At 38.8% G+C, this 15,758-nt stretch overlaps 2 protein-coding genes across 8 annotated transcripts in view; one reads left to right on the top strand and one right to left on the bottom strand.

Annotated features, from left to right (window-relative positions):
* Positions 1–82: 82 nt before the first annotated feature.
* LOC110044415 (U3 small nucleolar RNA-associated protein 14 homolog A-like) lies at positions 83–11,716 on the bottom strand. Its single transcript, XM_089283316.1, has 15 exons — positions 11,544–11,716; positions 11,353–11,434; positions 10,094–10,170; positions 9,369–9,439; positions 8,579–8,661; positions 7,947–8,009; positions 7,558–7,635; positions 7,342–7,419; positions 5,599–5,724; positions 4,852–4,946; positions 3,764–3,878; positions 3,410–3,487; positions 2,849–3,077; positions 1,302–2,143; positions 83–397 (listed from the first exon to the last, which is right to left on the bottom strand). Exons 1-15 carry the CDS (start codon positions 11,714–11,716, stop codon positions 152–154), a joined length of 2,436 nt encoding a protein of 811 aa, XP_089139442.1. The 3' UTR covers positions 83–151.
* Positions 11,715–15,758, top strand: part of LOC110044414 (uncharacterized) — a 20,828-nt gene continuing 16,784 nt past the window's right edge. For all 7 annotated transcript variants that reach the window (XR_016205692.1, XR_016205693.1, XR_016205695.1 and 4 more), the window contains exons 1-6: positions 11,715–12,161; positions 12,706–13,007; positions 13,343–13,438; positions 14,274–14,470; positions 15,105–15,186; positions 15,501–15,630. Coding sequence is in view for 1 of the 7 variants with exons in the window: in XM_020749958.2 (XP_020605617.2) it covers positions 11,715–12,161; positions 12,706–13,007; positions 13,343–13,438; positions 14,274–14,470; positions 15,105–15,186; positions 15,501–15,630 (1,254 nt within the window). In the remaining 6 variants the exon portion in view is untranslated. The remainder of the gene's footprint in view (positions 12,162–12,705; positions 13,008–13,342; positions 13,439–14,273; positions 14,471–15,104; positions 15,187–15,500; positions 15,631–15,758) is intronic.

Genomic DNA, 15,758 nt, shown 5'->3' with positions numbered 1-15,758 from the left:
CCCTGACAGATATTACAAAAGTGGACAAGCGTGCCAAGACTTTTGTCGGGGATTGTAGCTGGGGATGAAATAGGCTAATAAATTTCCTTTACGTTTGAGGATTTTATTGATAATTGGCATCCCAAGTCAGCAGTCAGTAAGACAACGCTTGTCAACTATGAATTTTAATTCCCGAAGACTCTTTCCCCTTCTTGTTGTTTTTCCTATCTTCCGGTTTCCTTCGTTTGATTTCCTTGATCGCTTTGATGGGTTCTATAATTGTACCGATCAGAGTCTCGACACGTGGTTTTGTCAACTGATTGACAGTTGTGCCTGTGTTCCAGTGTTTTCCCACAGGATTGCGCATGCTCCGTTCAAACTGCACGTGGCTTCCGTATGGGTGTGGGACAGAAGAAACCTGCGTAAAAACAACAAGATTTAACCAATAAATATATAACAATCCAATTTTTTGCTCCAACAGTAAGAAATGACAATTGACATCCCTGCCTCCCATAGGTCATGAAATTTGCGGATTTCAACGGAAACCACCAGATAACTGTGAGAAAAAGAGACGTCAAAAAGTTGTCGAAGTTGCTGATCTTCACTGTAAATTTTGACACAAACAATCTCAGCCAGTCAGGGTTACTTTTTTTCTGGCCAAAAAAAAATCATTCTAGAGGTTTCTCAATCCATTTCAGACCATGTGATAATACTCTTGAGAATTCTTGCTTCCAAATTTTCCAAATGTCGTGTCGCGTTTATATGAATGAATAATTTTTAGACTGACAAAAGAACAATTCCCTAAAGGAAATCGCGTGGTCTGAAATGGGAAAACCACCCAAGCTAAAAAGGTATACTAGTATTCCGCTTACATTTTAACCAGTGTAGATATACAATTTACTCAGTCCTGGCCGACAGCAATGGACCATATTCGTATTCTCGGTACTGGACTGGAACTAGCTTGCAACTGAGGCTCATGCGGGGGAATCTTATTAAAAAGAGATTAATGTCATTTGCATTTGAAAAAAGTCCCCGCATTAGCCTCACTTGCAAGCTAGTTCCAGTCCAATACCGGGAATACGAATGTGGCCTATTGCTTTATACATTGATTGGCAATGCAATCAAAGCTGGGAGAAGTGTGACCAGCGGGAGCCCTACCATGTATGATCACCCAGTATCAGTCATGTCTGAGAAAACGACACCAATGATCACTGTGTTTCAAAACGTCTTCACGAAAAACAGGCCCACAATGCACATGTGTCTGGGATTTTTTCTTTGTTCATGAAAGGTTTTAGATTTCACAATCTGACACCATTCCTTACCTGATTCTTACTAAAAAGCTTGCTCTTCTCTTCGTTGATAATCACATGTGACAAATTCTTGTCTTTCCGTGGTGGGGCGGGGTCTGCTTTCTTCGTGAAAACTTTTTTCTTTTTCTCCGATGGCTTAATTCCTACTCCTGCCCAGGTCCCCCAGCCTGGAAGACTCAGATCTACATCCTTTGGTTTGGCTGCATCCTCGATGTCACTCTTCTCCTTCACGAATTCTTCCATTACATCATCATTAGCAAATGCTTGTTGAATATCGATTCGTTTCAGTTGAAGTGATTCACTCTCATCACCCTCAACTTCCTGTCCATGATCTTCAATCCTGAAGACTTTCTTTGGATCCACACGAATATCTTTTGAAAGAGCTGTACCATTTTGTTCTGTGTGACTAATTTTCTTTTCACTTTTTTGACTAATGTCCACAGTAGAATTAGTCCATGCACCACTTCCAGATTCATCCAGAATCGTGTTCTCAGTTACGTTTTGAGTTTCAAACTTGTCTTTTGATTTAGAAGTAAGCCTTTTCATGCCCACTTTTTTGCCTTCTTTAGCAGTCTTTCTAGAATCTTTATTAGTTTTTTCAGTCTTTTTACTTTTCTTTGCAGTCACTTCTAATTCATCCCCTTCCGACTTGCGCTTTTTCTTCTTCCTTTTTCCTTCAATTTCATTCGTTTTCTTTGACTTCTTTGTCACTTTCTCTTTGAGACTGACAGGTTGTAATTCAAATTCTTCCTCACTATCTTCTTCCACATTTTCACCATGTTCTGAATCTTCATCCTTGTTTCCTGCATCCTCTGTTCTGATTGCCTCAAGCCGATGGAGCTTAGTTGAAGAATCTAATAAGACATAAACACCACTTAAACTTACTCCATAATCATGACGACAGGTTATGTAGATGAGGAAAAAGGCCAGTCCTGGTAAAATTACCATCCAAGACTATTATTTCGTACATTTTAAAATGGTCTGAATTTCAGCCATTATCTCTGGTCCTTTACTGCCAGGAAAAATTATGTGAGAACCGCACATACAGTATTCGCACTCCAAAGGTAAAGTCTGCATTCCAGTCAAGTGGCCCATCAGGCCTGAGCTTATCCCAGTTTCCATAGCATGAAGTGACTAGGAGTATTTCTAATCCCCTCCACTGGATGGGATGCCATCATTTGTCAGTAGCCATTTACACAGCTGGATTGAGAAAGGGACTGTGAGAGTTAAGTGTCTTGCCCAATAACACAATGCAATATCCATGGCCAGGGATCAAACTTGGACCACTTGATCCAGAGATGAGCGCACTAACACTCTCCCACAAGCACAGTCTCCAAGCTGACAACAAATTTAAGTGCACAGAGAATCAATCAGATTTATTTAATGAATGATTGTTATTCGATTGTAGTACTCCTTCAGTAGGAATTTGAGTCATAAAATTCAGGGACAATCATGATTAAAATTTGGAATGATAATGGCTCTCACCCTGTATTTCTGTTTACATACCACTTAACTCAGACCACAATTTAACAACGTAAGCACCTAACTGTACAAATTACCATTGTCCAGGCTTGACGAGGTCTCTTGATGAAGCATCCCAACAGTGTCTAACTTCCACGGATTATCCTCGGACGTTAAGAGACTTCCATAGGTGTCTGACTTGTCTTCATCATCTTCCAAACCTCCATCTTCTGCAGGTGCCTCCATCTCTTCATCACTTTCTGACTCTGCAGTTTTCTCCGTCAAGGTTCTGCTAATACGCAGTTGTTCCTGCAGTAGTTTCTTGGCCTGAAGATGTGGAACAAACTACTTCTTTACACAAGTTCTATCAAGGGTCAGCATTCTCTCAGCTTGCCCCAACATTTTGCCAGAACCCATTTATACTCCTGGATGGGGAGAGACAATGTGAGACCCATGCCCACCCATGCCCTGTTCATAAGGTGCTAGGGGTATGCATTTGCTAGTGGGTACAGGAGCAACGCTTTAAACAAGGACCAGAAAGCCAACTGAAAAAAGTGACTGTAAAGAACAAAGTGCATCTACCAGCATCTAGGTAAGAGCAGATGAAAACATCAGGTTTTTGAGAGGAATTATTTGTAAAATACAACTAAACAACTTACATCTGCATTCTTGCCTCCTTTGGCAATCAGGTGTTTTGCCCACTTGGAAGTGTTGCGATGCTTCAGTGACACACGTTCCTAAACAGTACAAAACAAGTAGTTACACAACATACAAAATGAATGTTTTCCACTATTAAGCCTTGTCAATTGGTAGATCTTGGTTGAAAAACATGTAACAAAAGATCAGCTGATAGTAAAATTTAGGAGACTACTTAGAGGAATAATGTTATTTAAAGAATACAATGGGAGATTTGTGACACTCATTACAACTCTCCTTGAGAGGTTTCACTGTTCTATTGCCAGTTGAGAAAAGTTTACATCTGATCAATGATGGAATTAAAGGTAACTTCTCACCATGGCTCGCAGTCTGTCAGCTTTTTCCAAAGCCTCCTCAGCATTTTCATTTGTATCTTCTCCTGCCATCTTTCCTGCAGCACGCTTCTCGGCTTTTCTTTTCACCCGGTGATACCTTGTACAAACACCACAAACTTGTGTAACCATTTTGTCCTCAGTGCAAGAACTAAAGTTTATATCTCTCAATATCAGTTTTAAGATTTTTATGGTTCATCATAAAAACATCTTATCTTGCAGGAGCTGACACAGTTAGAAGGTTTAGCCCAATTAAACTACAATAATTATCAGTTGAGAAAGGTGCAAAGAAAGTTAGGTGACCAGGTTTTAACATTAAACTTGTGTTGTTGTCACAAGCAACTGGCTCCATTTCCAGTGGCAACTTTTCGGCCTTTGATGTCATTGACAGTAAAGCAAGTGAAATTGCAGGCAATGATATTGTCACCATTGGAAACAAGGAAAGTTGCCCATGGCAACACTGTAATTTTAAGTCCAAAACTCCATCACCAAAGCTCCATCGCACCTTACTCAACTGATAATCGTAGTACATCTGGGTGGAGATTGAGGCACTGTTAGAGTAAATTGCCTAAGATCACAACACTAAGATCCTGGCCAAGGCTAAAACCTGGACTGCTCAACCTCTTTGCATCATCATAATCATCATCATCAAGATACAACACAAATATTTCTAGTTAATGCAGTCCCATTATCAAATCATTAATTCTCCTTACTTACTGACAAACATTTCCTTTACTTTTTATTGAGAGTTTGGCAGTGCATCAAAATGTTGTAAATTTTCCTTATTCCAAGCTTCTCTATGCTTGATGATGCACTGTGACTTGTGCTATTGAAAAGTGGGTGCTCAAAATTGGCTAGCTGGGATCAACTCATGCTAACAATTTATAGAGTAACACACACAAAAATTCCTTTTAAAGTGGATGTCCACAGGAGGCCTGTGTGGCCATCTAGCTACATGTAAGAGCTTGTTGACAATGAGTCAGAATGTTAAATGCTGATCTGTAAATTTATGTTATGTTGAGATGAGTCCTACACCTTCCATTGCACACCTGGAAGTTCACTTGGAAACATACTTTTTGCTTTTGATTTTCTTCATCCTGCGACATTTTGTTTCGTAATATGACTGGAGTGCTCGCAGCTTCTGAAGTTCATGTCTCCTCTCCTTTGCCTGAAAAAGAGATGAGATGTAACTTGGTAAGAAATGAACCACAAGCAGGCTTCAAGCCAGATGGGTGTCCAGGCATCCTGTGGACGGCCACTTTCTAAAGGAAGTTATTTTATTTTTCATGTGCTGCCTTATAAATTACTCATTTGAGCAGGACCTATAGCACATTATGGACGGCCACTTTTCAAATTCTGGCTAAAAGCCTGACCACTAGTCATACTGCTTTACGTGAGGATGTGCAGGTATTCAAACTTTCGGTCCTGAGAGCGCTGAGGTTAAGAGCAAACCACATCAAATTTCAATTCTAATTGAATGGGTGAAAGAAGAATTACCTAACTAGGAAGGGTTTTGACAGTAAGTTTGGATTTGACCAATTTCATTCTCGTCACCAGAGACCACGCTCCTTTTGGTCAGCACCAAGAATTGCAACCTTTCAGCCAGTCCAACACCAGAAGTCCACGATTCATGGACTCTCCATCAAATGTGACAAATCTGATTGGCTGAGAATACAAAACGAAAATTCTGCGCATGTTCGGGTCTGGCCAGAGGTCACGATTCTAGGTGCTGACCAAAAGGAGTGCGGCCCATGGGGATGAGAACGGACCAGTTTCTTAAAAGGCATGTGATTCATTTCAGTGTGTTCCAGTACAGGTACCTCCTCTAAGTCCATGGCCAGTAATGCTTTCTCTTCTTCTGCTGTCAGCTCCTTGTTACTCCGCTCAAGAACATGAGCACTTCCTCTCAAGACGGCAGCAACTTCTTCCTCCAGAGGTGTACGGGGCTGAAGTTACGATAATTTGATAGAATACAGTAACAGAAACATATCAGTATTCACCATGCACCCAAACTGTACAATTAACATAGCAGTTTTGTAATAGCTAGTATGAGCTGAAGGTAAAAAAATAAATAATAATTTAAAAACTAACCAATCAGCAACCCAAAGCTAAACCATGCTCCTAGCATAAAGCATGGGATAGTACGCAGGACTGTCATTAAGTTTTGAGTCACCTGCAGCCTCATTCTCCACACCCGTAGCAAACTCGTTACTTTGTGGTTGAATTCTATCAACAGGCAATTTCACTCGCAGCATCGGAGGAAAATCAAGCTTACTCAGCCTAACAGGTGTTACGGGTCACAGCTCTTAATGTCAACCCTGTAGCATGCATATGTCAAGGTAGAGAATGTCATGATATACTTAGAGCACATTGTTGTCACATGAGGCATAAGGGGAGCAACCCTCTGTAAAAGGGGTGGCTGCCCTTATGCCACGTGCAACAACAAAACTGAAACATCCACAAACCTCTCCTAACAATCAGAAGCAGTGACCCTCAATTGTAAGATACACTTAGGAAATAACAGTAGACCATGCCGTCTACATGTAGGTCACTTCATACTGAAATAAAAGTACCACTCACTTGTTTTGTACCGTTTGACCAACCACAATCCACCAACTTTTTGTAAATCCAGAGCTTTAAATAATTTCCCAGCTGGTGCCGGTCAAATTGTCTGGTCAAACCTATTTTTGCTCAGACATACCCCATTTTTGGCAGGACAAACAGTGATTACATCTTATCACTATAAAAGTGCCCCCTCCCCCCTTCGCATGATGTTTAAATATGAAACAAGTAAATTTTCAAAGCATTTTATTGTACACGAGCATCGATCTCAATGCAGGAAAAATGGAACCCATGGTACAGCAAAATCATTATCACATTTGTGTGAAAATTTGCAACAATAGCCGGAAATTTTATGACTATTACGAATCATGTATTAAAAGTTCTTGGTCTGGTAGTTAAGTATTCGCCTTTTTCCCTCCTTTTTCACAAACGCCAATAATATTGAACCTTTAAATATTTAAAACACGAAACTCTAAATTTTTTCCTTACGAGTGTAAACGACCAGACAAATTGTCTGGCCATCTAAGGATTTGACCGGACAAAACCTATTTTTGACCGGACATCCTCCGTTGACCAGCCATTATTTGAAGTCCCAAAATCAGTTCCTGGTGTTTAGAGAATACTTTCAAAAGTTGCTCAGATAATAAAGATCTGACCATTTGCCAATATCAACAAGCTCAAGTACAAAAAAAATAAATAAATAAATAAAATAAGATGTATGTTAAATTAAGTGGCTAAAAACTGGAACACAGAAGAAAACCCACTGAAAACACTTATGACCTAACATATTCAAGCTTTTGATGAACCACAAAAAATTATGTACATGCTGGATCTACATTGTATATGATTTACAACTTGAGTTTGTAAATCCAATAGGCAAAATCATCACTTACTTTTCCTAAAGACAAATTACATTAGATTAAGAGAACTTGCACACTAAGTTAACATTAAGATGCAGTTATACATTTATTACACTACACCTTTTTAAAACTACTTATTACCTTGAAATTTACTGCTAAACCTCTCAGTGTTGGCACAGGTGGTTCATATGGTTTAAGTGGAAATGACAAATGTTCAGCCTGAAAACACATATCAAAACAGACAATTACAATCTCTACCAAAAGGAGGAGTTGTTACTAAAATGTACACTTATAATGGCTGACAGAATTCTTGTAAAGAACAGATCTCTGATTTCAAAACAACTGAACATTTGTTACCTCTCTGTTCTTTTTTACAGTTGGTGTCCACTTCTCAATATCTTTCTTGGTTTCTCCATATGCGATAGTACGTTGAATCTGGAGAAACAAAGATTGGAGAATTAGAGTAGCAAAAATATCTTCAACAACATCATACTTTGTAACCTTTTAGGTTTATCTATAATTGTGTTCTTTAGCAACACACACAAAAATCAAAATAAACTTTTCTATACATCCTTGCAAATATTTCAAGTTCTAGGATGAATTTTGGATTGGCATTGTCATGTTGGCAATTATGCAAAAATAACTCTTTTAATTTTGATTTATGGATTGAAGCACTGAAGTTCACTCTGTTGCATGCTGCATTTGATCAGGGGGGGGGGGGGTATTAAACAATATATTTGACTTACTTTCTGTGCCTCTGGCTTTGGTAAAGGAACATCAAGAGTCCCTGAATTTCTCTGCATACTGTCCTGAAATATGATGGAATGAAAAAACTAATTAACCATTGTAATAAAAATAGCTGCAGCAGTTATGAACGCTGCAGTATATCAAGGGAGTGCTTTTCCCAGGTACTAACAGCTACTTCAAGTATTTGCGCCAGTTTTTTTTTTTGTTACAAAGTCAATCAATGCACAGTTTTGTTTCACTAATGTAATCATGATCTAGTCTTTCTGAGGAAATAAATGAACACGTGAAAAACTAAACAGTGCAGCTACATGTATTATAATATGTACCTTTCGAACTTTGAAGCAAGAACAATTTTTGGTGGGCTTTATGTACATGTATCAGATTAGTTGGCAAGTGCACATTTTCCACAACAAAGTGGAAGCAACAGCCTACGCCTGCATTTGTCTAGAGTTCATCCAAGTATTAATTAAATTTAGCCACATATAGTCAGACCATCTTAAGTCAATTGGTATGAGTGCTCATGAGGACTGCTGTCCATTGTTTCCCATTTTACCATTCCAGAGAGCTGATATAAACAAGTTTTTATTGTAAAAAATTGATAAAATATTTAGCACTGAGATTACTTTCTTACCAACTTTTTCTTGAGATTGCCATACTCATTGCTTTTGTTCAAAGATCCAATGAGATCATTTAAGTCAACTTGTTGCTTGCTATCTGCAGGAATAAAAATCATGAACCTACTTACCACCTATTGCTTAATTAATGCATTTATTTCATAGATAAGGGCTCAAAAAAAGTGCTCTCTGGTAGTCCGAGACAAGTAGGTTTTCCTTCTTGGCAAGTAATGTTTCATTGTCACTTGCCCCCGGGCAAAGGATCAGGCAAGTTGTCTGTCAACTAAATCATTAAAAGAGCAAACTGAGACTTGCCCAGGGCAAGCACTATTTGAGAGATACTTGTCCTAAGGGCAAGCTAGAATTCAAGTGTTTTTCCGAGCCCTGAAAGATGATAAATTATCTGAAGTGATTTGCTAAGATACTGATTATTTACTGACTAAGTAAATTTAGCATAATTTTTTATACACTGTATTAACCACTTGTGTCACTAAAGCAAAACATAAAATCTGTCTCAGAGGTGAGCTAGATTGCCTTCTTGGAGTTATTAAAAGTTTCTTGCAAGGATCTGGACTGAAAAGGCTGAAGATGATATAAATACAGACAAAAGGTTTTTAAGGATACATGGTCTGCTAATTAACAAATATTTTTATCCAAAGCTATTGAGAGCTAATATATATTTTAATCCCTGGTATCAGGTTAAGGTGACATGGATGGGATTATTTCTGGACAAGAGAGCATTGGGTGAGGTAATTTTACTCCAAGGAACTACAGTTTATAAACTGGATAGTGTTCACCAAAGAGTACCTTTAACAGCACTTAAATGAAACTCAGACACTGTCTTATTTGGCTCTGATCGTTGGCCTAATGTCCTTTGCCTGTTAAAAAAAACATATTTATCACGTCAGCAAAATTGATAACCATACAACTGCAAAATATACAAATATGTGACCTTGTACCACTACAAGAATAAGTTATCAACACAGTTAACCTCAGGAATAAACTAAATGGATACCAACTGGTGCTACAAAGTATATTGGGGTAATTTGGTAAATATAGTGGAGTGACTTGGGGTAGCTTAAATATGTCTGCATTTGTAGGCTACCTTCTATCAAACATTTTTGCATTTTGGGTCCACAATCATTGAAGTGAGAGCAAATAACTGATCAAGGAGGGGAGAAGCAACCCACATCCAACATCTACTTCAGAATTTCAAGTAACACTCCTTGCAGTGGTCATGGATATCTTCTGGAACTGTTCAACTATTGTATTTAGGTTTGCAGGCAAGCGTCCCCCTCTCATCTCTGTTTCCCCTCCTCCTAAATGTTTGCTCTTCCCTAAGTTTTCATATGCCCTATGCGAAAAAACTCTTGTGCTACCAAGGCTAATGCACCAGCATTCCATCCTAGAGCAATAGAAAACTGCTAACCAAACTCGAGTTAATCAGCAGGCCTTTGAACCACAAGGATACAAACAGCTTTATTTTTACTAGCACTGTATTTTGATTTAACTTTGACTTCAAGTAAACATACTTCTTCTTTCCACTGGATGACAATGACTTGATTGCCTGTAGGAGATTTTCATGTTTTCCTTCATCTCCACTATCTTTCTGTGTAAAGAGAAGAAAATTTATTTCTGTGGTACCATGAAATGAAACAAAAATAATAAATTCTTCTTGCTTATACTATTTTAGAACAAGTCCAGAACTTGCAACTGATGCAGGATAGGAAAAAAATTTGAAATCCAGTTGCCCAGTGGACCAGTTCATTTCAGTTTTCAGTTGCCCCACTGAAATATTACTTGCCCAATAGGCACACAATGTTCATACCTTATCGACTACACCATTTAATGGGTACTGTCTATAGTCAGTGATAGTCGACTATAACAAAATGAGCTTACTGGTACCGAACTTGGTGAAAGATACTGGACAGTGACACAAATGTCGTGTCAGATACAAAGTATGCTGGGATTTTAAAGAAATCCCTGCTTCCAACTCATATTTTGCCCATCTTGCAGTTTCCAGTTTTGACATTGTTTTTGATTGGAAATTATCTAAAAAGACTACCGAGGCTCGTTTCACTCGTCCACTGGTCCTCAGAAACTTCCATTTTCACTTGCTCAAGAGCAAAAAATTATTTACTCACCCCAGGAAATTGGACCTAGGTTTTCTTCTGCCCTGTAATGGTTATACTTGGCTTTCAATTTCATTGTGCCAGTTAGTTGCTCGAGAAAGCCATCCCCTCCTTACCCTCCTTTGGAAATTTCTTGATCACCCTTCAGTTTGATGGAATCTTCCGCCCTTGGCAGGGAATTTGTTAGAAGTTCAAATCGGAAGATTGTAATTGGGGTTAAGTAGAACTGTGTTAGCTCTACAACGAAGTGGGTGCTAAGTGTTTATTAAGGTTACGTAACATTCACTGGACTTATCACAGCTAAGTGTATCAAATTACATCTTATACGTTTGTTATTTTCACAAGCACTTGGTATATTTCATGTTCTGTCACTATCAGCTTTACTACTTTCGTCTTCATAAGTTATGTCACCAAAACATCGTATTTTGGCCCACGTGTCGAAGTCCACAATATGTCTTTATTATGCCATAATTGCGGGTTTGTACGAAATGGAAGTGCAATATACCAAGTTAATCGCGTGGAAAACCAAGCTTAAACAATCCACAAATAACCAATTAAAGACTTCAATCACGGGCCGATCAGTTCTAAAAGGGAACTTAAAAGATTAATGTCACAGCAAGTCTGCATCTTTAGCACTAATTCGGACAAATTTTTCTAACCTCGTCGTCACTTGCGCTGAGATCGTCTACCTCGTGATCCAAAACTTCCTCGCGTTCTTTGTTTTCCAGCACAGGGGCTATCCTGTTTAGACAAAAAGAAAAGGCAATGTTTATTGAAACCGTAGCCAGCAGAGAAATCGGAATCAACAAAAAAATAAACACTCGATTTGCCCGAGTTTTATATTACGCACTTCAAGGCTATCTTTGCGGCCATTTCTGCAAGCTTCACCCTCGTGACCTCGCAAGGCACTCTGGGATACTTGTCAGTTCCACCACGTGGTTTGTTCTTTCGTTCGACGCCATCTTCGTGAGACAGCTGTCTGGCTTTTCGAAGCACCCAGTTTCTCGTCAACTTTTGTAGCATGCCGGCGACTCGCTCTCGCTCTAGGTCGCCTAGGCGAACGTCTAGTTCACCTTACTCAAAAGACAAGACGGTAAAACCGAACTCTCGTGAACTTATCACGATAAAAACCGAGGAGAAAGACTCGGAAACCAGCGCGAAGAAGACCACCGCGTCGGAGTCGTCTAAATCGAATACAGCAAGTTCAAAAGACAGTAAAGCACCAGAAAAACCTCCTCGCAAGCCGTCTGAATCACCGGTTTCAAAAGGTAACAATGCGGGTAACTGGAATTCTCACAAATCCAAGGAACCTAAATCCAAAGAAAGGAAGTTTTCTGGTCGATGCAGACTTTTCGTGGGGAACTTGCTGAACTGTGAAGAAACCGAACTGAGAGAAATGTTTGAAAAGTATGGAGAGGTGGCAGAGGTGTTTGTGAACAAGGACAAAGGATTTGGCTTTGTCAGAATGGTTAGTATATTAGCCATACTTCTGAATATATAATTTTGAAGGCACTTAAAGTATGTATCACAATATATGTAAAATGTGTAATACATACATTATTATGAAAACCGTTGTGTAAACAATTCAAATTGACCATGCATACGTTACTGACCAAGCTTGTTTGGTCAGGACGGTTGGCAACTTGAGTGCAAACACGAAGTGGATAAATACATGAAGGCACAAAGATCAAGATATTTCAATCCTTGTGCTTTCTCAGTGTTTATAATGTACACCTTCTTTTACCAGTAGTGATAACTGGGCTCTACCCAGCATTATTTTAGCCAAGTGTTATTTGCAGTTATATTTCACCACAAAATTTTCATTCATCGTCATTGGCCAAACCAAAAAATAAAGTGAAAAGAGATAAATAGTAAAAAAAATTAATAGAAATCAATTGATAAACAAAATTAGAGAATGCTTTACCGGAATGTGAGTGTTCACCTGTACTTAACATTTAGCACAGTTCTACTTTTTTGTGTGGTGAAGAAATGTTAATTTTTTTTTTTGCCAGGACACACGTCTCAATGCAGAAACTGCCAAGCAAGCAGTCGATGGTTCATTTCGCATGGGAAGGACAGTGCGGGTACGGTTTGCAACACATGCCGCTGCTCTTAAAGTACTTAATCTTGGACCAGTAGTCACCAATGAACTCTTGCATCAAGCATTTTCACAGTTTGGTGACGTGGAGCGAGCTGTTGTTGTTTGCGATGATAGGGGAAGAACGAAAGGATATGGCATTGTTGAGTTCTCAAGAAAGAACTCTGCTCAACAAGCATTACAACAAATCAATGATGGATTATTTCTCCTTGGAAGGTAATTAAAATGCTTATCTTTTGTCAATCCTACAGAAAATCACGACATTGTTTAACTGTGTTCAAAAGAGCATTAACTTTTTTGTTAGTTTCCTTGTGGAGATTGAAATCACCAATACTGTGTGTGATTGCAAAGATTGTTAACCCATTTTCCAATTCAATGTGATTTGGGATCTCGACTCTGTGATGAAATGTGTATAAATTGGAATTACCGTATGAGGTTCATGAAACCTGTGTATAAATTTTGGCTTCTGAGAGTCTGGGTTTTGATTATAAATTGTTTTGAACCTGATATTTGCATTGTGCCTTATGTCCCTGTTTCTTTCCACTTGCAAGGATACCACGTCCTGTGTCTGTTAAACAGTTAGAGCATACGGAAGATGAGGATGGCATCTCAGATGAACATATCAAAAGAAATCCTGCCTTTCAAAAGTAAGAAATTGAGCTGACTTCTAGGGCACAATCATTTAGAATTCATGACCATCTTTGGTAGATAAATTGCATTTGCCCAGAAACATAGGTTTTGTCCTCTACATGGGACAGGGATCTTCAGTGCATTGATTTATATCCTGGCCTATTTGAATTTGATTTTGGCTCTGCAGGAATGTTCAGTATCATTGCTACCCCGATTGACAATCGTCGCCGGAGGTGCCCTTTTCTAAGGGGGTCCAGGAACATACTCTCCCAGAAAATACAGAATGGTGTCTCCTTGATTCTGAACACAGATTTCCAGACACTTTACTCCCACAGTGTTTGTCTTCACCCAGGTGTATTTAAATAGACTGAGGCTGAAATGGGTGAATGCTATGACAGGCCCTTTGATAGGCAAGGGGAGGAGTTGTACTACTCTTAGTCACATTATGCTATGCCAACTAGATGAAAGCTCCACCCTGATGTGCTATTAACCTTCAGATGCAGACATGCATTGTAATGTAACTTCAACAGGTCTTAAACTGAAAATCAAGTTTTAGTCAGAGAGATGTCTGTGACTCTTCTTTTGAAATGATGATGTGTATGTTGAACTGCAAAGTCCTGTACTTATGTAGTGTAACTAGTTGTAGTAACAAACGATCTAAAGAGTATTGCATCGTGATGATGATATTGCTGTTTTTGGAATTACCGTATGAAGTTTCTGATGAAGCTAATGAATACCATTTGGCTTCTGAGAGATGCTACTGAATCCTAAATACTTAGCATGTTTTAGGTTTGGGTTTTGGCACTGTAAGTTGACAAAAGACACTGAACAGGGTTAAAATTTGTACTTCAGGGAAAGAGAAGCCCAGCCCCACTTTGTAGCACCAAACACATTTGAGTCAGAATGGGCACAAAGATGGCGTGCATTGGAAGAAATGGAAGTGGCACAGAAGGAAGCGCTGGATAAGCAGTTCAAGGAAGCTCGGGAGAAATTAGAGTCAGAAATGGATCAGGCCATACAGGAACATGAGGCTGTGCTGATGAGACAAGGTTTCTGTGTGACAATTTTTTGCCTTAAAAACTTAAAGAATGTAAAAACCACTTTATAGCATCACATGTAATGATCAAATAGTATCATATTTTTTCACATTTTGGTTTTCTGTTTGCAACTTCCATGATTTGAGCAAGACTATATTCCACAGATGTGATAAGATGTTTCTTGCCCTAAAAATCAGGAACAAGTCTGGTTCTTGATGACTACATAGCATTGCTTCCCTCTGGTCAATATGATTGCATTTTGTATTATTTTTGATCTTTTAATGTGTCTTCTTGACAAATGTGTTGATGTTGTTAGGGAAAGCTAGGTGATGATCACTCTTGGAGTAATATAAAATTGTAGAAAACCCAACTCAGTTTATGATAATAATTGAAAACAACAATATAAATAAACACACACTTCGAAAAAAAAATCAGATGTACATTGCATGTTATAACTCCTCAGTGGAATTGGTTGAGGAATAGCTGCATCTCGGTGATGAGTCTTACATTGGAATTACCGTATGAAGTTTCTGAAGAAACTAATGCATAGGTTTTGGCTTCTGAGAGATGTAAACTTCAAGCTGGTACAAGTAACCCATAACAACATTCTCTTTTGTTGCTAACAAAGTGGTTTTATCATTTATAGAAATTCAACGCCGTCAAGATGAATTGCGCAGATTTGAAGAGATACGTCAAAAGGAAGAGATGTTGAGACAACAAGAGATGCGGTAAGGGAGATAGATTCAGCTCTCCTTTCATAAATATTGGATTGACTGGTATGCATGAAAGTGTGATAAATATTTGTTGTGGTCCAATATCACCTTTGGTACAATTTGGTATTTTCCTTTGTTTCAAATACATTGTAACAGTACAACAATCTTATTGTACACCAGAACGAAGGAAAATAACAGATTTGTACCAAGGGTAAAATTGAGCCACAACATTTACACCAGAGAGGTTTTGATAAGAAAACAATGAAACAAATGGACACTGCTTAAAATCCTTGCCAGTGTTTAATTTTTTGTTGTCCACTGTTTACTAGGAGACAGGAGGAAATGCGTCTCCAGGATGAGCTGCAGCGCAGAGAAGATGAACTTCGCCGTAAGGAGGAGCTATTTAGGCAGCAGCAGCGTGAGCTTCAGAGGCATAGACAAGAAGATATGTACTTACAGGTCAGCTTCTTTATCTTTTGGGATTTTTGTATACATCCGCCATCACTGGGTTTAATTATATCAGGGTTCTTTGTCATGTGTATTTTACTATTACTGGGTCGAAGAATATCGTCAGTTAAATTGAGGCC

This window comes from Orbicella faveolata, unplaced genomic scaffold (assembly GCF_042242905.1).
Source record: "Orbicella faveolata isolate gen_17 unplaced genomic scaffold, um_ofav_v1 contig_12, whole genome shotgun sequence".
Classification (NCBI taxonomy): Eukaryota; Metazoa; Cnidaria; class Anthozoa; order Scleractinia; family Merulinidae; genus Orbicella; species Orbicella faveolata.
The sequence above is the reverse complement of the archived record's forward strand: the minus strand, read 5'-3'. Positions and strand labels throughout refer to the sequence as shown.